This window comes from Pangasianodon hypophthalmus, chromosome 17 (genome assembly GCF_027358585.1).
Source record: "Pangasianodon hypophthalmus isolate fPanHyp1 chromosome 17, fPanHyp1.pri, whole genome shotgun sequence".
Classification (NCBI taxonomy): Eukaryota; Metazoa; Chordata; class Actinopteri; order Siluriformes; family Pangasiidae; genus Pangasianodon; species Pangasianodon hypophthalmus.
This window is the reverse complement of record NC_069726.1, coordinates 12428883-12453211: the sequence shown is the minus strand read 5'-3', so window position 1 is coordinate 12453211 and position 24329 is coordinate 12428883. Positions and strand designations below refer to the sequence as shown.

At 36.6% G+C, this 24329-nt stretch overlaps 1 protein-coding gene across 1 annotated transcript; it reads left to right on the top strand.

The window, feature by feature from the left end:
• The first annotated feature begins 3659 nt into the window (after window positions 1–3659).
• On the top strand, window positions 3660–10176 carry si:ch211-103f14.3 (zona pellucida-like domain-containing protein 1). Its single transcript, XM_034312847.2, has 11 exons — window positions 3660–3778; window positions 3892–4008; window positions 4268–4488; window positions 5803–5987; window positions 6266–6338; window positions 6505–6602; window positions 6716–6796; window positions 7922–8090; window positions 9022–9136; window positions 9273–9299; window positions 9533–10176. The coding sequence occupies exons 2-11, from the start codon at window positions 3918–3920 to the stop codon at window positions 9682–9684; spliced, it is 1212 nt and encodes a 403-aa protein (XP_034168738.1). The 5' UTR covers window positions 3660–3778; window positions 3892–3917; the 3' UTR covers window positions 9685–10176.
• Window positions 10177–24329: the final 14153 nt, after the last annotated feature.

Here is a 24329-nt window from a genome sequence, read left to right as displayed (position 1 = left end):
ATTTTTGTTTAGCTCGGGGAACAGACACAGTCTGAATATGTTGGAATCTGCCTGATGACTCAGCTAGTAGGCGGTCGGTTTAGCCTGCTTGTCTGCTCCCTGGCTTTGGCCCTGTGTTGTTACTGATTAACTAAGCCTTTTCTGAGACTATGTGCTATGTTATAAGAAATGAGAGCAGCACCTTCCTGGGTGGGATGGACACCATCTGGCCCTAACAGGCCAGCCTTGCCCTCAAAACTACTTCAATTATCTATAAAGCCCACATTGTATTTGGAGCACCACCTGGACATCTAGCAGTTCAGTGACCATAACTTGCTGTAAGCTACATTGCCACGCCACATTGGGATGGGGCCAGAGCATACTATTGCATATTCTTAGTAACCATCTCACTGATGAAGGCATATATCATTAGCTCCTACATGAAAAACTACCTTTGAAAACCTATGCTTACCTAAGAACCTAAGATAATCTGTCCGGCCCCCTGGCACCTGGTATACACATGACTAGTGCTGATGGTGCCCCTAAAGGCCTAGCTAGCCTTAGTGTTAGCTTTGGCTTTGTGATTATGCTGCCGAATTGTCACCTATTCGCCTGCTGTGAGGGCTGTAATGCAGGAGTTGGGGGATTGCTGACTCCACCTAAGGCATCCAGACTTTCCCCTACAGAAACTACGCTGCTCTCACTCTCACTAACCCTCTCTAGAGTCTGGATGTGCACCTCTAATGCTGCAATCTTCTCCATCAGAGACCTAACTAATACATATTTATCACAAATAAAGCTATTACTAACGACAGAGGAAGAATGACTGAACACACTGAACAAGTTGAATGTTTGCCATGTTGAGTTTTTAACGTACCTTACTCGAAGATTAGTTGATATTATTTTAGATGGATCTGACGTATATGGCCTCCGCTTGCAGTCTTTAGACAAATGAAAATGCAGCAGAAGGGGAAAGTGGAAAAATACAACAAATGAAAATTATTGATGAAAAAAAAGATTTGGGATACATAATTTACCCTTAAAAATCAATATTGTATCTTTACTTTAAAGGTACACTATACATATGTATGTAAAAAATACAAACTAAAGGTACACCCTTGAGGTACCACCTTACTGACAAGGAAAGTACAGTTACTACTAAGAGACATGGGAATACTGCAATTAATAGACCAACTGCTAATTATTAACTAGATGTTATGTTTTTTCCACTCAACACTTTGTTGAAATTCCAGTCCTCATGCACACCACTGAGTGAATGTCTAAGGTTTACCACAGCCTGCCATCACATCAAAATCCATCTTTAGGCAGCTACTCTGAACTGGCTCTTATCTGTCTCCTGCTCCTGAACTGCTGAGTAATTAGTATTGCATTGTTATAATTACGGTGATCTTTCATATCATCATGGAGGGTGACAGTAAATGCACTGTAATTTGCCTATAGAAGAAGCTTTCATGGCCCTGTGTGAACTGAAGAGATATTGATCATAGTGTGACTGACTGTGATGTGCTATTCTTTGTTGCTTCATTGCATCCACACACAGAAACTGTCAGAAACAACTAGCCCTATACCGATGTTTATTCACCTGAGCCAGAATGGAGCCTGTGAGTCTGGGATTTAGTTCTTAGATTAAAAAAAAGAGAAACAAATCTCATTTATCAAAAATAGACTAAATTGCTAGCTTAAATAAAGCTCATAGATCATGTTGCCATTTTGTCTTTTACCGACCCTTGCATCACAATAAAAGATTAATTCGATGGTGAATAATTAGCAGAGAGGAAAGCAGTTGATAATAAGGAACAGTGAGTTATTGCAATTGTTGTAAGTTAATTGTGACTATTTTATTTCTGTGGAAACACTAACATATTGAAACCTGGGCTGACCCTAAATATTTGCTGTTGCTACTAGAGACACAGTCTCATGTGTCTTATGTAAAAATTGTAGAATGGGCCACGCCTATGGGCTTCCCTCCTATGAGATTACACAAACCTCAGTCCTCTGACATCAGTCTCTATACACAATATTTCTAACAAGGACAAGATAATCCCCAGGAGGATACAGGCCAGGCATTTGAACAGTGCAAATGTATTGTCATTGGTAAAGATGCAATGAAACCTGCTGCTCTGGAGTCTTTATATGATGAAGAACAAGGTGTTATTAATATGATGTCAAAATATTCTTAATTTATTTTATCATTATAAATAGTAAGAAATAACACACACTGGTACGTAAATCTATTTGGTAACACTTGATTGTAGTAAAATAAATATTATAATGACCAGTAGGAAATAAAACGTAACAGTATAGAATAAGAAATATAAAATTTTTATAAACTTAATATAATGTAATTGAATTCTGTTGTAACTGAAGAATGTTCTATATGTGTGTGTGTGTGTATATATGGATACTTGTAAACGGAGTATTCATTATATTTATATGTGCGGCAAATTATGCAGTAATAAGCAGTGAATTTTGATGAATCTTTCATGCTCAATAGTTTAAATGACAAGGTCTTAAACCAGCAATTGCTTACTATCACAACTAATAAAGCATTTGCCATTCGTAAATAACATTAGTATTATATTATTACAAATATTAGTCATTTGTAAATAACAGATCTCCAATTATGAACCAATACAAGTTTTTATGAATAGAAGTATCTAATTTTGGCTTCAACAAAGAAAAAGTGTTACCTACGTTTATTACAGTAGTTCCCTGCTTGAAGCAGTGCATTAATGGAGTTTAATAATATACAGAGAGAGTTATATAGAGAGTGAATGTTCTACTTGTATTTATTTTTACCACAACAGGCTCACTGAGGAATGTATGTCAAGAGGAAATATCATTTACTAATTATCATTTACTAGTGGTAGGCCTGAGGATAAAAAGAAAGGAATCCAATAATTGGGGTAAATTGGTGTATAAATTTTCATGTAATTTAAAGATGAAACTTGACTTTGTAGAAGTGTCATAAAATATATGAGCAAATATGAGCAAATTAATTTAGCCTTCAAACATCTGAAATGTTGTGTGAACTCGTTGCCTTAGAAATAACAAACAAAATACAGCATTTAAACAGGACGTATTGTTCACCTGATATTTTTTTCTGAACATATTGCACAGACTGTTTTTAATGCCTTTGTAATGGGTTTTTTATTGTTTCATGGGAAACCACATGATGCAGATATCAGGTGGAAGATGATTATTGCAAATATATCACTTATGTCCAGGCTACCCTTTTTTGGCTTTTTTTTGGCTTTTTTTTTTTTTTTGGCTTTTTTTTTTTTTAATCTCAAGGATGATGTTACTTCTTGTGGTGCTTTAGCTTTTGGATTAGTACATTGTGTGTTCTAAGGATCTTCTATCAGTCAACATAAAGGCTCTTGACATATTGTTCAATGTTAACTTATCCTGAAAAGGCCCTTCAAAGCATTGTCTTCAGTACCTGGGGGCTCACGACATATTTCATGAACTTTCCTATTGCTGTGTGAAGGGATTCTGTATCTAAAAAGGCACACAAAGGAAACAGGTCATTGAGAGTTGTGTATCTTTGAAAGTTTTAGGTGTGTCATTTCACTCAGAGAAGGTTCCATGATTCCAAGGATTCACATAAAGGCTATTCTCTTATGCTGGACACAAGGGACACACAAAATTGCTGTGACCTTATTTTGGGCCAATCCAGCTGTAGAACATGCCTTATAAAAATGCAGCATTAAGCCCATTTAAGCATTAAGCCAGAGAATATCCAACCAAAGGGCAGAGCTGAAGTATCTGATACAAGGTGCGTACTTGTGCTCTGGATCTGTCATTTTGGGATGTATCTTCTTCAGGATGCTTAAACTAAACTTCTGGACGTTGCAGTGTCTGACTTGAATGTGTGTTCCTTATGCACAGGTTTGAGCGCAACCAAGAAGTGAAAAATGTTCCTCCAGGTTTACCTCATCTCCATTGCTGTCACTGCTGTTAGCAGTCAGACAATACTGAATTGTGCAGGCTTCCTCAGATTACCAGGTACTCTTTAATGAAATGCACTACAATTAAGTTCCTTTTGATTTTCATTCTTTTTTTTTTGATTAACATTATCCAATATTTTTGATCCACAGCTTTAGAATATGTGTAATGCTTTGTAAAATTGTCACTTCTACCACAGTACCAAACTCATATTCTTTTTTAAATTAGCTGCTTTAGAGACTTTACATCAATAGTATTCAGACAACGTAAGCAAAACTGGTAGCAGCATTTTGTAACCATACTTCTCTTCCTCCCTTAGACTACAATGACATCTCTGTTGAATGTGGCACGTACAACATTAGTCTAGCCATTCAGATCTGCCCTGCTATCTATGCCGGCTACAACGAGTTGTCACTTTTTGTCAATGGCATTACTAATGACCCAAACTGCAAAGGCACTGTGGATAATACCGTCGTTCCTCCTGTGCTACGCTTCAACTTTCCCATTGGTACAAGCAACAGCTGTGGAAGCAACCTCAATGTAAGAAAATGGCTCTTTCATATGGCACTACAGCACAATATACAAAAAGTGCATCAGTTACAGCTTTTATATGGTGTAATGTCTTATTTACTATATCAATAAATGAATCATGCAAAAACACACAACAGCTAATAATCTTAATATAATTTTTATAAAAAAATTTTGTCACTATAAACATAAACTTGCTAAAATCTGATAAAAAGTGTCCTAATGGTGGCTTTTCGCAGAAGACATTGTGTTTTCTTTGCTTAGGCAACATTAGCTTTCTTATCAACTAGCATAATGCTGTTATATTTATATATATTGCAAGCTGTAAAGAAGACACACAAAATAGGCATAAATTTGTAATTGCTCACTAAACCTATGTGAAATTATGTGATACTGGCTTCCCTGAGTCATTACAGCTGGAGAAATAGTGGCTTTGATGTCATTCATAGTGGACTATACAGCAAATGAGGAGCCATTTCAGATTAACCACAACTTAAATTTGTGGCTGTGCATGCATAATTGGTTGCTAGGTAACAATATGACAGTTGATTATCTGGTAGTTTAGTATTTCATAACCTGAGATATAATGTCAGGTTATACATTATTTGGATGTGTTCTAAACAGAGACAAATACAGATAAAAATAATAACTGCATGATCAGCCCTGCACACATCTCCATTAAATAATAATAATAATAATAATAATAGTAAAAATAAAAAATTCCCTTCCCAGTTTAGGCCATACCTACTTTGGGCTTAAATCTGAACAAAGATACAGATACAATATCTGCCCCTATGCATGAGCTGCCACTGTTACTGAATAATTAAAATGTGCCTTAAAATACATTCTTTGGTTATTGTTAGGAAACTGAGAGATGGGCCTTCCACTACATTATATGGCATGAACAAAATGTACAGATACCTTCTATTAGTTTTCACTAATATTTTTGTTGAATTGCTATTTGGACTGCTTAACAGACACTGATTGAGTTATACCGCTAATGTGTAAAAAAAGGTACTATTCCAAACTTAAGATATGATTTCCTTCTGTAATATGAATTCATGAAAAAACCTTGCACTTACCAGGTCTTGACTTAGGACATTTTCTGCAATGTGGAATTTTCTGTAATGTGGCCCCGTGTATAGATGAGATAACAGATATAGATGAGACAACAGAGTTACCCTGCTCAATGTAATCACTTCAATCACTAACAATCAAATTGCTATTGTATTTTATATTTTACAATAATACTAACAAAGAATATCACCAGTCATTGTTAATAAGTTACAGCATGTCTATAGTTTGTGGATCTGCTCTGCTCCCCAGACCACTAGCGCTCCAGGCACCGGAATATTCTCAGACTTTTCCAACATTCAGTCACTAAACATCAGTGGCCTGGTGCGATCAATTGACACCTCAGTGAGTGTGGTAACCTACAACACTGACCTGAAGTACTTTTACTCTTGTACCTATCCTCTGGAGTACCTGATCAACAACACACGACTTGATGTGTAGGTATTTCCCATAGTTAATAGATACAGCAACATGGTTTGAGTATTAATGCTTCTATTATGAGATTAGTATACAGTATACAACAGGCACACTGATAAATGTCTCCTGTAAGATAACACTGCTATAGTGGTGATCTCTGAGTATCCTCCTCTCACCTGTTTTAGATATAAAATACTGAAATGCTACTGAAACTACTTCACCAAATTATTATAGTCAGTATATTAATTAAGCCTTAATCTTTATTTGCTAATAAAATACAAACCCTCTCCACACACAGGTCATCTTCTGTCATTGCAGTGAAAGACAGAAATGGCACCTTCATCAGCACACTCAGCCTCAGGCTGTACAGCGTAAGGCATTTCAGCAACACTGTATCTTGCACATCAGCAAGTTTGCTACATAGAGCTGAAAATTAATGAATGCATTACAGTGACCTACCTCTATATACAAAACCTTTGTTGGTTATTTATAAAACTATGAAAACTTTAAATACGGACAATCTTCTTTTTCTTTTAGGATGCAAACTACACCACACCTCTTGTAATTCCCACTCAGGGGATTCAACTAAAGTCAGATGTGTATGTTCAGGTCCAAGCCACCAACCTCACTATTCAGTAAGAGAATTTTTTTAACCATTTTGTCTATTGGCTATTGCTCCTGACTCCTCTTGTGTTGCCTTATTGTTATCAGAGGATTTAGTAGTGAAGATGATTCTGTTTGACTACAGGTACTACGTTCTGCTGGACAGGTGCTATGCTTCTGTGTCCCCTTACCCATCCGGTTCTACCTTCTTTAATCTATTTGTTGGGTAGGTTCTACCAATTTGACAATTAGGCATAAATACTTCTCCTTATATTTGGTAGGTATTGTCCTTGAATAGATTTCTATATATTGTGATATATCAACAAAATTCAAAATATGAATAGAATCTTTTGCATTGCCTTGCATAAGTATGCACCCTCTTGAATTTTTCCACATTTTGTAGTGTTACAACCTGGAAATAAAATTGAGATTATGTATCATGAATATATATAATGTATGTGAGGCATCAGTATAGTTTGCAAATAAATTATTTACGAATAAAAAACTCAAAGTTGCATTCACTAAATAAGTTCTGATGCAACCAGTTATCGTCAGGAGTAACATAATTAGTTGAATGGAGTACACTGTTCAGAACAAATTTCTGGAAAAATATCAATCAGAGTTTGTTTATGAAATTTATTATATTCACAGAAGTAACCAAGAGACATACTTTGATATTATGGGCTATTTTGTGTAGATTCATGATATATAATCCCATTTAATTTTGATTCCACACTACAAAATGTGGAAAAGTTCAAGGGTGTGAATAATTATGCAAGGCACTGTATATTTCTCATGTACAATATTAAAATAGAACAGACCCCAGAGCTTTAAGAAAAGCTGCAAACTAGGCTGCTTACTGTGTTGTGTGATGTAAAGTAAAACTGCAGTATTTATGTATTTATTGAATTACTAAAATGTGTTTTAAAATACATTCTTTGATCATTTTTGGAAAACTGAGAGATGAGCTTTGAACTAAAATTAAAACTAAAAACTAGACTAAAAACTAAAACAAAAAAAAAAAACCCTAAAATCTCTGTACAAATACCTGAATGTAGCATGAACAAACATACTGACACCTCTTATTAGTTCTATTTTGTTATAGATTTATGATCATATAATGTGGAGTAATCCTGGTAATTACTCTAAATTACTCACAGTAATCAAAGCTAATTCTTAAATTAGTAAGGGTATGAATAACCAAAACTGATTAGCACGTTCATAAAATGCAATTTCATACAATCTATAGTATGTAATCTATAATCGTAATGTAAGCTATTTAGTTTTGAATGTGAGGACATTAGTAATTTCAGCCATTATTTTGCATTAACATACTCTTAATGTTCACCAGGTGTGTCAGGGATCAGATGACCAACATCACTGAGAACGGTGTGAGTAAGACTGCTCGCTTTTCCTTCCCGGCCTTCCGATTTACAGAGCAACAAAACCAAACTATCTCCAGCTACTACCTGCACTGCATCACACGGCTGTGTGAGAGCTCTGCCTGCGCTACCTTTAGGGTGAGTATCAACTTACATAAACAATACACGCCCAAATATGCATGCATATATACTGGTCAACCTATACTATTAAGAAAAGGAAGTTAGCTAACACTTGCTTTAACATTATAGTAAATAAGACATAAATTACAAATAAATTACTTAAATTAAAATTATAAATAAAATATTTATGAGAGCACTAAAAAATGGGAGTACAGGCAGTATTTATTAATAGCATATGCAAACAATGGGGGCAGTCGTGGCATGGGGGGGGGCAGTCGTGGCATGGGGGGTGGGGGGGGGGGGGGGGTGGGGGGGGGGGGGGGCAGTCGTGGCATGGCCTAATGGATAGCGAGTCAGACTTGCAACCCGAAGGTGAACCTGAAGGTTGTGGGTTCGAGTCTCAGGTCCGGCAGGGATTGTAGGTGGGGGGTGTGAATGACCAGCGCTCTCTCCCACCCTCAATACCACGACTGAGGTGAGACCCTTGAGCAAGGCACCGAACCCCAACTGCTCCCCGGGCGCCGCAGCAAAAAAGGCTGCCCACTGCTCCGGGTGTGTGTGTAAGTGTGTTCACTATTGTGTGTGTGCACTTGGATGGGTTAAATGCAGAGCACAAATTCCGAGTATGGGTCACCATACTTGGCCACAAGTCACTTCACTTCACTTCACAATCAAAGGTAAAAATGGGGGGTCTGTAAGAGGGTGTCAGTGTGGCTGCAGAAGTTGTGTCTGTTTTGTCAATGTATTAAATCTGCTTTGACAAAATATGATATGTGAATGATATGTGTTTAAAAATAGTAGCCAGAATGGATCCATGTACTGTTTGTGAAGGCCAGCAATACTCACAAAGGAAACTTGAGAACTGCTGTCCTTGGATCTGGACAGGGAGTTGTGTACAAAAACTTGTCTACATATAGCCTTATGTTTCTTTTTCTTTTATTTCCATCAGACATGTTCTGCAGGCAGAAGGAAAAGAGAGGTGCTGCCTACCGTTTTACCTGAAGAAGGAATCACAGACTCCACTACTCTCACCTCACCCCTCATCATTACCAGATCTGACATCAGTATGAACTTCAAATTATATCCACACACACACACACACACACACACACACACATTAACGGAACAAGATGCCCGTATAATACGAACCTATTTGATAAAATCTGATTATTAATCTAACTTCTCATTGTTTCCTTGCAGGCACAGCTTCAGGAACAAAAGAGCAAGGTAATCTACATCTGTATGAACAACAATATGAATTGAACAGACAGGATTCTTTGCTTATATTTCATACAACTACTGCTGCTGTATTTAGCCATACATTGCTGAATATAATAAATATCAGATAAAGGCTTGTATTTTATAAAAGAAGATGCTTTTCTAATTATATTTCTTTGTAATACGTGTTCTAGCTGCCAGAATAACTTTCACAAACATACTCTGTATGTCATCTCTCTTAGCTGTTTCAACCAGTAAGGCTGCTTCAGACTCCTCTGTAGGCCTGGGTGTGGCAGTGGGCATACTGGCGTTTGCCTGTGTTGGAATTATTGTTATAGGTGCTATATTCTACAAGAAGCTCATTATTTCTGGCGCCTCCAAAATCCTTCGTTAAATGGACTGAAGTGACCATCCTCCAGAATGATAAGTGTAGCTTCTGTTATTCATACTCACACTTACATGGGCAAAAATGTCTTTGGTTTCTATAATATGACTTTCATTCATTTTTTTGAGATTTTGAGAAAAGAAGAATAAGTCTGCACAATGGATGTAATGTGGCATAACACTAAGTTAGAAGTCATTGCAAGTTATACAAATTGTGTTATTTATTGAAACAAATCCATTTTCAAAAAAGTATGGACCATACCTAATATAAAACAGCACATTATAACACTCACATATAATTGTAAATCAAAGCTATGTGAGGGGATTTTTTTTATTTTTTCCAAAAAGAATTATTTTTTCTGGCTTATTATATAAAATACACATGCACATTGTAAAGGATCTTTATTATGTTTCTAATTATACATTGTTGTCTTAATTGTTAATGTATATATGTGATTCATTAATTGATGCATGCAACATGAATAAAGATGATCTAAAGCAACTCATTTTGTACTGAATTTTGTATGCACTAAAAACAGTTCAACAATTATGAGCTAGATGTACAGATTAGTGCAGTCTGTAAGCAGCTGGGCTTTTTTTTTTGTCGTTGTTGTTGTTTTTGTATCTGTCCTCCAGAACATGAATGAAATGAATCAATGACTATAATGTGAAAGTGCAGACTATCAGGTTTAATACAAGGTTAAAACTTGTAACTAATGTTTGTAGTGTTTCTGTCTTTGTGTTGGTATAAAACAGCAAATGCTTCAGATTCTGCATTCTCATTTATCAACTGTGTGTATGCATAGTTTAGCTATGCCCTTAAATACAGTTAAATCCAGAAGTATTAGGACCACCACAATGAATTTGAAATAAAACAATCAAGATGTGATCGAAGTGTAGACTTTCAGCTTTATTTTAAGAGATTCCACAAAAATATGGCATTTACCATTTAGGAATTACAGCCATTTTAAGCAAAGTACTTCCATTTTCAGGGGCTCAAAGGTATTTGGACAATTGACTGACAAGAAGTTAATTGACCATGTGCAGTCCATTCCCTCGTTACTTCAAAAATGAAGTAAATAAAAGGTCTGGAGTCGATATCAGGTATTGAGTTGGCATTTGGCAGCTGTTCGACTGGAGCTACCAATATGAAGTCCAAGGAGAACTCAATGCAAGTGATGGAGGCCATCATTAGGCTGAAAAAGCAACATAAATCTATAAGAGAGGTAGCAAAAACCTTAGGTGTGGCCAAATCAACGGTTGGGTATGTTCTTAAAAAGAAAGACAGCACTGGTGAGCTCAACAACATCAAAAGGCCTGGAAGACCACGGATACAACTAAAGTGGATGATCGCAGAATCCTTTCCTTGGTGAAGAACAACCCCTTCACAACATCAACAGAAATCAAGAATACTCTGGAGAAGGTAGGCGTATCATTGTCAAAATCTACAATCAAGAGACGCCTTCATGAATGTAAATAAAGATGGTTTACAACAAGGTGCAAACCACTGGTAACATTCAAGAACAGGAAAGCCAGATTAGACTTTGCCAGAAAACATTTAAAAAAGCCTCCCATGTTCTGGAATAAGATTCTTTGGACTGATGAAACCAAGATTAACTTGTACCAGAATGATGGGAAGAGAAAAGTATGGCGAAAGAAAGGAAAAGCTCATGATCCAAAGTATACCACATTATGTGTCAAACATGGTGGAGGCAGTGTTATGGCATGGGCATGTATGGCTGCCAATGGAACGGGCTCACTGGTGTTTATTGATGATGTGACTGCTGACAGAAGTAGCAAGATGAATTCTGAGGTGTATAGGGCTATACTCTCTGCTCACATTCAGCCAAATGCTACAAAACTGATTGGATGCCACTTCACAGTGCAGGTGGATAACGACCCTAAACATACTGGGAAAGCAACTCAAGACTTTTTGAAGGCAAAGTAATGGAATCTTCTTCAATGGCCAAGTCAGTCGCCTGATCTCAACCCAATAGAGCATGCTTTTCACTTACTGAAGACAAGACTGAAGGCAGAAAGACCCACAAACAAGCAGCAACTGAAGGTGGCTGCAGCAAAGGCCTGGCAAAGCATCTCCAGAGAGGAAAATCAGAATTTGAGTTTTGAGAACATGGGCTCCAGACTTCAGGCAGAGGATTTTCATCCAAGTGTTAAAATTATGGTTATATTTACAATTATGTCACTTTGTCCAAATACCTTTGAGCCCCTGAAAATGGAGGTACTTTGTTGAAAATGGCTGTAATTCCTAAATGGTAAATGCCATATTTTTGTGGAACGTCTTAAAATTAAGCTGAAAGTCTACACTTTAATCACATCTTGATTGTTTTATTTCAAATCCATTGTGGTGGTGTATAAAGGCAAAATCACAAAAACTCTGTCACTGTCCAGATACTTCCGGGCCTGATTGTATACTTCAAACATGAAGGAAGCTATTGAGGAACAATTATTTCACTATTGTTATTTAGGCCCTGATAAATAAAAACATAGAATTGAAGGAGGGTGTACTTTTTTCCCATGACTGTAAGCCTTACAAACATAAAACTACTTGATCTTGAGATATTGCACTATTGAGAATCTTGGACAGACATACAAATGGACAGAATTACAGACCAATGGCAACAATTATAGATAGCTTGAAAATAGGCCTTGAATGTCAACACGTAAGTAACATCTCTATGACAAATAGGAAGGAAGCTATGGAAGAAAAATAATTTCAGACATTTAACCATCAGATCCACAATCTGATCAGTTCATCTGCTGGTTACAATGATAATTTCACATAAATCCTAGAAAACATTCAACCACTTGTTCTTGAGATAATGCGCTACCGAGAATTGTGGATGGATGCATCAATGGACAGATAACAAAATTAAAGTTGACAATCTGCACTTCAGTGTCATAGCCATATTTCATTCCGTAGCCATGTTTCATTTCAGAAGTGCCAGACTCTAAAATACTACCAACTGACTACAAATACTATGCTAATTTCAGCATTTCTTTAAGCTACTACCCATTATAAGAAGAATCACAGACTCAATTGTGCTGTCAGGATGGCTTCAGTGTTAAAATATATTTGTGATACTAAAGATCACAATATAATAGTAAATTATTGTGATTAACATTATAATGCAACAGGGCAGAAGCAACACAATTATTGCTTTGGGGACATTTACTGCCTTCTATCTTACTCACTTAAATGCACAGGTATAGAGTAATGAACTGGAGGCCTTCCCTTTACAGCACTAGGTAAAAACTGTCATAAATGATTAGCTTGTTTTAGTCCAGTCACTTTGTTAGTTTCATCTGCAGCTTAAGAAAATAACTAACTACTACTAATCATGTAAACTACATCACATGTAAACTACTTCACTAAAATGTGCATATGAAATGCTAGAAAAGCATTTTTAGGAAAGGAAGCAGCAAGAAAGGACTACAGCAGGTAGTGTTGCTGTGACACAGGTCCATGCTCCTTGGTTTGAGCCTGAACTTGGGTTACACCTGTGTGGAGTTTTTGTGCAATTTTCTCTCCATGCCTACCTGGGTTTAGTCCAGTTTCTCCGGTTTCCTCCCACCTTCCAAAAACATGCCAGTAGGTTTAGTGGCTGGGATAAAGGGGTTACTAAAGATGAATTAAGTAATTGGCAGTTTATACATTTTACAGTTTTACGGTGTAAAAGGTTAGTGAACTTCTTACAACTGTACAACTATACACACACACACACACACACACACACACACACACACACATATATATATATATATATATATATATATTATAGTAATGCTTTGCGGATGGCTGAGCATGAACCACAGGAGAGGAAGGTAAGGTGCTCAAGTGTCTTTTATTGATATGTGTGGGAAGGGTAAGTGGGGTGCTGGGGAGTAGTGCTGGCTTGGTTTTGGGTTATATATATACATATATACACACACACACTCACTTTATTAGTAACACCTGTACACCTATCAATTCCTGCGATTATATAATCAGCCATCATGCAGATATGGGCCAGCAGCTTTGAGTAATGTTCACTAGAAAGGTTATAACATGAAAAATACTCAAGAAAAAAAAATCAACACAAAATAGGCTTAGTAACAAAGCAAACAAACATATATATAATGGCTATATATCATTAACCAATTCACCTAAGATCATTAGCAAAGTCAGGAGATTTTGTGGTTAAATTTTCGAATTATGAGTAAAACATAGAGGAAATACACCCAGATACATTTCCTGGGGGAAATGTACTGTAGCCAGTCCACCTACTCGTATATTTTTGGGAGGGAACTGGAAAATTCAGTGGAAACCCACATTTGAACATGAGCTCAGGATCAGACCGGAGACCCTGGAGCTCTCAGGCAGCAATGCCTAACTTGTTTGAGCTGGTGGGTTACAAAATAAATTTAAACAACTGAGTACCTTGATACTTTTGCCTGACTTTGGCCTTCTACTAAATTCTGCTAAATTTCTATCAGGTGTAGTGTATGTATGGTATGTGCCTACATCAAGTAGCTACTTGAGACTTGTGCCTTACCTCTTGACTGCTATAGTAGCACATACAAATACACATACGCTGCTGCCTAGAGTCATTCTCTTTGTGCTTCTATATAGCTTTCAAATGCCTTCTCAAAATGATAGAATAGTTCTTAGTGACAGAACTGATTGATTTTCCCTGTCTGACAGCCTTTAAATTACAGCCTTTTCATGATGTCTCCAGACACACCCCTGTCTGCCTGTCCTTTCAACTGTTGGTGCATGCATAAAAATAAAGAAAATAAGAATAATTTCTGTAGTTTTCATTGCTTACATAATGTTAAAAATATCCATAATTCTGTACTTATTTGCTGAAATAAATTTGCTGAAATTATTCTGAAGTATTACTATGCTGCGAAAAGAGCTAATAAGGTCTGACAATAATAACAGTAATGTACTGTAATGTACTGTATATCAGACAGAGAGAGAGAGAGAGAGAGGATTTACTGTCTGATGGTGTATAGTAAAAGGTGGTCCATTTAAAGCACATTAAAAGATTATGAAGAGATTAAATAGGAATCTATTTATGGATTGTCTGGAAATGTATTGACAAACATTACCCAAAGATAGAGGTGAAGTTTTTGAGTGCATTTAGAAAAACACCATATTCTTTGCCTTCAAAGGGTTATTATGAGATGCTGGACAGAAAAGCAACACTAAAACATGGAATGATGCTATTTTTCTAGTCCTATTGAAGGACATCTTTGTAACAGTGCTCAACGTACACTTACAAAAGTAGCATACAAAAGAAAGAAAAAGTAGTAAGCATGAAAAAAGCCAAACATAAAGGATGTTTTTATATTTAATGTGTGTTTGTACTCAGGATCTGACTATTAATATAAGATTTTTTTTTGGATGCTTATGAATTTTGCAGTGGTAACTGAATTGTATGCTGACTTAGTGTCTTACTCTTATGCACAGATCAGAGCTCAGCCAAGAGCTGGAAAATGTTCCTTCAGCTTCCCTTTGTTTGCACTACTACAACTGCTGCTATCAGTCAGCTAATTGCTAATTACACAACCAAGTATACTATTATTTCTGCCTTTTGGTGAAATATTTGGACAGGAGGACAGAAGTAGACTTTTTTAATTATTATTCCACAATGCAGGATTTATATTGAGACTATTTCACATCAGCAGCATTGTGTGTATTTCCCATGTCAGTTCATTCAAAATAATTTCTTGAACTGGTCATTCTTCTATTTTTCTAAGGATGTAAATTCCTTATTATCCATTGTTTGAGATCAGCAAGGGGTTTGGCATTTATCTAACCACCCAATATGGCTCTAATATATGGGTTATAATATAATTTCTTTTAAAGTGAGTCTTGCTTTTATTCCAACATGTTCTTCATAATCTTGTGTTTACAAATGCTGAATTCTGAAACATGAACAAAATTTCAAATTAGCTACATTGTGCTGCAGTACCTAGTGTTATGCCTCCAACTCACTATAATTCACTCTAATTATTTAAGGCAACAATCAGTTTTCTTGCAATGTGTATAAAAGAAACACTCACTCACATATAAGATTCAACATTTATTATATTTTATTGAAGGTGCAATATATACATTTACACTTAATGATCACTTTATTATGCACATCTACTTTGTTCTTTCACTAATTAGCCATTTAATGTGGTATAAAGGAACACCATAGGACCACTGCTGACCAGATAATATTTGGTTGGTAGACCATTCTTAGTGCAGCAGTGGATGTGGGTGTGTTGTGGTGATACAAGTGTATCGGTTACCTCGGTGCCAGTGCTTGGTCGACAAACATACCCAGATAACAGCAGTCCTGTGATACAAAACTGACACTGATGAAGGGCTACAAGATAAATAACTGGAACTAGAACTGTACAAAGTGTACCAACAGACAGGTGTGCCTAATAAAGTGGCCAGTAAGTTCACATAGTGTTTAAAACCTCATGCAAACTACCAATGCAAATCATATCTGGTCAGCAGTGTGTAGTTCTTTTCCATGATGGATTGGACAGAGGATATCTGACAAGCTGTGCATAACACACTGATGTGATGTACATGATGAATGAACACCATTCATATTCAATTCTCTGCTTCGATTCTCCACACTGCCATGTGCATTTGTGGATGAAGATGCATAGAAATGTGGATGGCTGTCACCTCATTGGAAGTGAAACATATCAAGCACCATCTTTCTTCCATTATGAAGAATGAGTCATGCATGTAACACATTTCTCTGAGCATAGAGCTATGTTGTATGTAATATAGGCCATTATGGTGCACTGCATGATACAGAATTGTGAGTCATCAAGCTTGGTCCTATTTCACAGCACTTTGCTTCATAGAAAAACAAAACCATACTGTTTCTATATGCTATGTTTAATGTGTTAATGTGTAATAAAAATGTATTTAAAACATATACCAACATCCTGTGGGATATTATTAGTCTGATTGAAATCTTGCTCACTGCCTAGAATCTAGAATATAACAATTGCCTTGTTCACAGAATGTAGATTACATGCAATTTGATATTCAGTCAAAGACAAATGTGGTAGAAGAACATTGCCAAAAGTTATGTAGCAAAAATATATTTATGTTTTTACATACTTAATCAAGTAAGATTAAAAATTAATCCATATTAAATCCCTTACAAATACAATTTATTTTAAAAGCTACCAGTGCTCAAAAGTTTTTTTTTTTTATTTAAAACTGAGTACTGTCAGACATACCTCTGCTTTTCAGTACTATTTCCTCCTCTCTTATACTCTCTCTGTTGTTTTTATTCCTATAGCTAACCATAGGATATTTGTCTGTTTATATGAGTGGGTTTATGCTCTGCAGTCATACTCTAATGAAATTATACACTGCAGTAGGTCTTGATGGTAGGTCAGTATTCGATACATTACCCCTTTTTAACAGGTTCTACATAATTTTAATTTAACTGGAAACATATGTTGGAAGTTGGTTTGATGCCAGAGAAGACTTGCTTTTGGTCCAGATCTGGGTGTCTATAGATTATTTATCAAACTGCAAGATTTATAAACTGGACTATCAAAATAATGTGAAAGCAAAATGGACAAGCTGATAGTCTGTAGATTAACTACTAAACATCAAGATAATATAAACTGGACCATCCAAACACAGTGAAAGAAAAAAAGAACAAGTCAATAGTGTATAGCCTAGTATGTGTATTAGGGGTGTAACACATTACGAATATCTTTACCTGTATCTGTATCTGTATTAAGATCTGAACTGGATTTGGGTGTGGTCTTTACCAGAAACACTGGAAAACGCTGAAAAAAAAGAAGATATTTTCCATTCATAAAATACAACAGCAAATAGCAAATCTGCAGAACATATGTTTATTCAGCTCCTGAACTTTTAGAGTTCCTCAGCTAAATCACTTGAGTGAATGGGTACTCAGGGCTATGTCGTATTTCCAGCCCTGTAGCCAGAACAATTTGAACAAGGGGGCATTCAGTTTACACAGTAGGTCTGGACTTTAAACATGGTTGGAAACGTACTATATACTTTTACAGGGTAAAAATGCCACTATATATGAAAACGTAGATTGCTGATAACACATGAGTATTAAGATGCTTAACAACTCATGCTTTGATACAAAAACACATTACAAAGTCTAATCACACACTCCAACCTTAACAGAGCACAGCACACAGAGCACATCACATCATAGTACAAACATTTTCAGTTTGAGTCAGAGTGAACAGTTTTTTAACTCACTGTTAAAAGAGCTGCAGGTGCTGTGTCTTGATGTGGAATCTCCTGAGGACCTTGTCCTTCCATTCACTCAGGCATTTGCGCGTGAGGCTCTTTTGAAGGCCAGCTGAACCAGCTGCGCCTTATGTGCATGCTGCATGGACCAATGGTGGTCAGTATTTAGGACTTCCTAAATAGTGACAATGTTTCTCAATACTGAGAAAGGGCTAATGTTAATGTTAGCTTGGCCTTCTGTTGTGATTTCGTCCCTTTGTCCTCCTCCTCCCACGACCTGTCTTTCTTTCGATTCCAAGCTCGACGTCTCTTTATTTTTGTCTGCTGCATTTCATTTAACATTAAGCCACTTTCTTTTATCCATCATTCATCACCATACATTACTAGCTAATGCTAGCTCCCAAAATTCTATGTGCAGCACTCTTAACCTTTAACCTTGTGGGTCATCCTTAATCTTGTAGTTATTTGCGAGATTTGATATTTGACGGTCTTCCGTCTAAATTAGGCTGCTAAATCACAATGAAATTATGCACCAAAACAGATTTTATCTGTATAATCTCAAATGTAAACACAAATGCAAAACGCACATTTTTTTCTTTTTATTAGAAAATTCATTTTGTCAGATGGAGGGTGCAACATGGCATAGATGGGCAGAAGTGCCATTTGGTTATAAAGCCAAAGTGTTTGTGCAAGTAGCCATTGCTCTCAACCTGTACACATTTCTGCCAAGCTTTCTATCTAATGTGATTGAGTAAACTAGGAACTATCTTTCAAAACTACAATCTCTTTCACAAATCAGGGATCTATTAATTATAGTCCACAACAATAGCCACCTCATAATATTTTCATTATAATATTTTCAGGAAGCATTTCTATTAATTCCTGCATGATTTTCCTTTAAAAGTGATGGAGCACAATCATTTAAAATTATTAATTAAAAGCAAGTTATTTTTTAACATTACTTTTTGGAGACACAAGCAGAGATTTGTTGCCCTGTGCACTCTAAAGTAAATGTGCAGTCTAAAATAAATAAATACAAGCATATTTCTTTTGTGAATTTGGGGCCAAATGGTATAGGTATATAAATATGGTATAAATATGGTTTAATTTTGGAGCTCAGTAAGGCAGTGCTTAGGTCAGGCTACTGGAGCAAATTACTGATGATAGACCAAAAGCCTCCTATTGGTATCTGTATTTGTATCTATTTTGGACACACTGTTGTGTGTGTTGATTATAAACTAAACATCAACAGCGATTAACTTAACATTTTTGATAGTTTGTTTGATGACAGTTTATCGACATGTTGTTGACAGTTTATAGATGGTTTTCTGCTGTGGTGTGTACAAGGTGTTTCTGAATATCTGCAAGTCACCCTGAAAACCAAAAAAATTCACTCTAAGCCAGAGACTTCAGGCTATGTTTGACACATCATATGCTAGTATAGATTAATGATTTCAGCTGCGCACTGATAAAGTACTGGCATATTATTGGCAAAGTCTGATCTCAAATGACTCTCACTTAACTTTAGGCAATACAAACTCGAACATGTTTATTGGACACTGAATGAGGAAAGTATTAGCCCATTTTTTTACCCATTACTTGAATGTAGATTTAAATATGTAGGACTAGTCTCTTTCTGTGTCTTAAAAATAATTTTAATAATAGTAGTAATAATATCAGTAATAATAGTGATAAAAAAATGAGTCCAGCTTCTGTTCACTTCAGGCAAGGAGGACTAGAACTCATCTGGACTGAGGAATAATTTAAATGGTAATTCCAATTTAACAAATTTCTTGCTATTATACAAAGTACAGCCAGTGGCACAGCTGTGCAGCGAGTAATGTTGCCGCATCACAGCTCCAGGGTCTCCGGTTCAATCCTGAACTCGGGTCTGTGGGAAGTGGACTGATGATGTTAAATTGCCCCTAGATGTGTGTGATTGAGCAAATTTTTGTATTCATGGTGTCTTTCAAATAGACTGGCATCCCAGGATATGCTCAGGATTCACCATGACCTGATCAAGCACTTACTGAAGATGAAATCAATGAATGCACAAATAAGGCTCAGACTGTTTGATTGACATACAGTCAGTGAGCAAAGAAATTTTATATAGGGTTATTGTAGATTACAGACAACTTCTCTATCAATATCATTGGTAGTCCCTCCTCTTCTGTTTTGTGATGCATGATACGACAGGTTCACACAAAAAGTGGCCACTGAATTCCACTTCCATTTGTCCATCAAATAGGTTGTTTTACTGTAATACATATTTTCATATTTCTCATTGTTATTGCCTTAGAGCCAGGATTCTCAATCTTATCTACACAAAGACGGAGTGGCTGCCAGTTTTCATTTCAAATGAACGAGAATGATTCCACTTGTTTAGTTGGTCTGGTCTTTAAACTACTATTAGTTTTGTCTTATATTTGGGTGGGAAGAAAACCTGCAGCGACATTAGCTCTTTGCAGATACGATTGAGGCCTTAGACAGTTATGTATGCTCAGAAAACATATAGAACTACATATGTTTACAATTTGAACTGTGAGAGAAACTAGCAACACCTGTATGTCAGTATTTCATATAACACATGTATGGTGGCATTTTGCATCACAGTTGCCTGTGAAATTACTTGATTATTAAACTACGAATCTACATACTACACATGAGTGACTTGGCCAAAAGCCTAAATATAACAAAAAATTTTTTTTTAAAAAGCACCATGCAACATAATTCTGCCTAATAATTCCACATACAGTAGAGGAGTTGTACTGCTGTATGGGACTGGGAGCTTGGCCAGGTTAGTAACTTTATCCTGACTGCAGGTCACATATACAGTTCATTAGTCTTGATACTTTAATCTCTGCCACTGTGTCCCTGACGGTCAAGACAACAGGATGGAATTTCCTAGTTAGGGCACCAGAAAAGCTTATTCAAAAGGCCACTGAGGGTGATGGAGAGAGAGCGAGAGAGTGGGAGAGAGAGCGAGAGAGTGGGAGAGAGAGCAAGAGAGAGAAAGGAGAGAGAGAGCAAGAAAGAGAGAGAATCAGGTAGAACTGTAATGATGTCCCCAAGCAAAACAAAACATGTACAAATAATGCTTGCAAAATGAAAACTAAAAGTGCTCAATTTTCAAATGTCTGTGTCATCATTACAATAACACTATTGTTGGTTTCTCCATGTGTTTCTTTTGCTCCTGGCAGAGATTAACCATGATCATTCTTGAGAGAAACCATGCACAGCACAAAAAGCCAATTGGTACAAGTACTCAGGATAAGGTTTTAATTCCTTTTTTCAAGCGAACATTTGTAACTGTGAAAAAAAGAGTTCTTTATTTGAGTGCAGTCAGACGTAGTAAATAAGTTCAACCCTGCAGGCATGTCCCTCTCAGGTCTATTGCAAAGAAAGAATAAAGTCTTTTTTTTCCCCATTTTTTTTTGCATTTCAAAAACGTTTAAAAATAAGGTTTAAAAAAATCACAGTGGCCAAAATTCTTCAGGGACAGCTTAATATTTGTCAGCCTGCCGGATTTAGTGTTACCTTTTCTCCCAGGCTTTATTAAACACTTTCCAAGCACAAGTTATGTTTTAATAGCACTAATCCTAAGCAGTAATCCTAAAAATAAAAATGGTTGCTTCCTGAAATGCTTTTGATTTGTCTAGGAGCAAGTGGTGGGTTCAACTAAATATTTAATTTAGAAAAAGACAGGCTTGTGAATTATTTATAAAATTTGAAGTTTGACTCTCAGGAGTGTGGCTTCTACACACCCCTACACTAACTACAGTGACTTCACCAAGAACAGGACGCCCCCCAAAATTTACAAAAGGACAAGAAAAAAACTTACCAGGGAGACTGCCAAGAGACCTACAGCAACATTAAAAGTGTTGCAGGAATATCTGACAAGTGCTTGTGCATGTGACAACAATCTCTCGTATTCTTCACATGTCTGGGCTTCCTCACAAAAAGCATCCAAGCCCAACTAAATCATCCCAAACCATGTGGCAAAATGTGTTATGGTCTGACGAGACCAATTCCAAAGGTATAATAGTTCCATAATACCAAAAGGTATGTTTAGCACAAAAAAGCACATCACCAAAAGAACACCATACCTATGGTGAAGCATGGTGGTGGCAGCATCATGCTTTAGGGTTGCTATTCTTCAGCTGGAACTGGGGCTTTTATCAAGGTGGAAGGAATAATAAATAGCTACAAATACCAGTCGATTTTAGTGCAAAACCTTCAGGTGTCTGCTAGTAAGCTGAAGATGAATAGGAATTTCACCTTTCAGCACGACAATGACAATGTTTTTGAATGTCAAGGCAGAGCCTAGACCTGAATCCAAAGAAAAATCTGAGGGGTGACCTGAAGAGAGTTGTGCACAGGTGATGCCCAGCCAATTTAACAGAGTTAGAATGCTTTTGCAAGGAAGAATGGAAAAATATTGCTAAGTCAAAATGTGCCAAAATGATTGACTCTTACCCAAAAAGATTGAATGCAATTATAAAATCTAAAGACGTGTCAAAATTATGTAGAAGCAGCAGATGCAAGTACAGATTTTATTGTAGAAGGTGCAACACAAACAACCAAAACAGCGAAAACAAGAATGATAAACATAAACAATGGCTTCAAGGCAAAAACAGGCAGACTATAATCAAGGCTGTGGAACACACAATGTCACATACACACAATAACGACAAAAGCTTGACAAAGAAACACATAGAAACCAGAACTTAAATAGGGATGCTTATTAGGGGTAACACAGAACAGGTTTGAGTGATCAGTGGGACGTTTAACATGGTCATGTGACATGCTGGGGCTGATAGATATGTAGTTCAGTGCCAATTTCGACATAATCATGACAAGGTACTTCAACTAAATATTAGTTAGGGGGTGTGCACACTTATGCCACCAGGTTTTTGTACATTTTTTATTTTTCAGTTTTTTTCCCCTAAAATGATTCTTATTGTTTTTCACTTTAATTTATAGGTTACAATTTCACAATAAAGGTAGAAATGGTTCTGACACAATTTATCTTGGTTTCATTTTTTTTACATCACAAAAACAGGCCATTTTAACAGGATTATAGGATTATTAGACATTTTATATCCACAGTAGGTGGATGGGTTACACTAAACTGGCCCTAGGTGTGAATTTGAATGGTACCATGCGATGGACTTGCATCCCATCCCAGTTCCTGGGGATAGGCTCTGGATCCACTGTGACACTGACCAAGATAAAGCAGTTGAAGATCAGTGAATGAATTGAGCCCATCAGAACTGTAGACCCGTAGAACTCTTCACTGGCAATAAACCCAATGAGATTGCAAAAAAGAATTTATTTTACCAGTGTCTTCGTGATAGCCCTCAAAAATGCATTAAGTACTGGCCATTGTTCTAACTACAGATAAAAATTCAATTAAAAAATTAGCTATTTTAACAGTAATTAAACTGAGAGCATAATGTCACAGAGATCATACAGTATTTGCTGTTGCCCTGAGAATTCAGCTGAAAATACACAAGGCAGTAATTACCTCTTATCACCACTTGGTGACCAGCGGCTTCAAAGAGGAGAACTTTGATTTTGAATAATGAGATATGTAAACATATTACTCATTAAAAAGAAGATTCAGCATTGTGTCAAGCAGAACCATGCCAATTAGGCAATCAAAGTCTGGAAATACTGACAACACACTTAACCCCAACCACCCACTAACTCACACCCCTCCCCCCACCTCCCCATGCACATGTTTGTAAAGGTCTGTGACACCAATGAGCAAAAAAATCTGATTTAGATGGATCAAAGCCACTTCACTCAAAAACACTACTGCAAGCATTACTAATAAAGGGTAAAAGCTAGTAAAAGCATCAAAGCTGGCCATTTTTACAGGTGACTCACTGAGCATCATGAAGGGCTCTTCAGTAACACAATATGACTTTCTAGACCTTTTAGCAGAACTGCAATATGTAATAAACATCAGCAGTGTAGCCAGCCAGCTAGCCAGCTTTCAGTGTATTCTTTTCAGAGTAACAGTAATAAATAGTAATTTTCCTAAAACACTACATTAATTAGAGAGAAAGAGAGAGAGAGAGAGAGAGAGAGAGAGGGGAAATGAATAAAAGGTAGTTTGATATTACTCTAGGTGGAACTTCTTTATCTAGGTGGAAGCTTTATCACTGTGGTCAGTCTATTGTGAAAATAAAAGCTTCATCAACCCAGATCTAGTGTGGTTGAAAAACAGAAAGAGGGAGAGGGAGAGACAGAGTGAGAGAACATACGTGAGAGGAATTTAGTTTTGTCAGAGAGCAGGATGGATAGAAATCTTGGTGTGAGAAGATGGGTTCTACCTGAAGAGAAAGAGTGAGTGAGAGAGTTTATTACAACACTTGGTC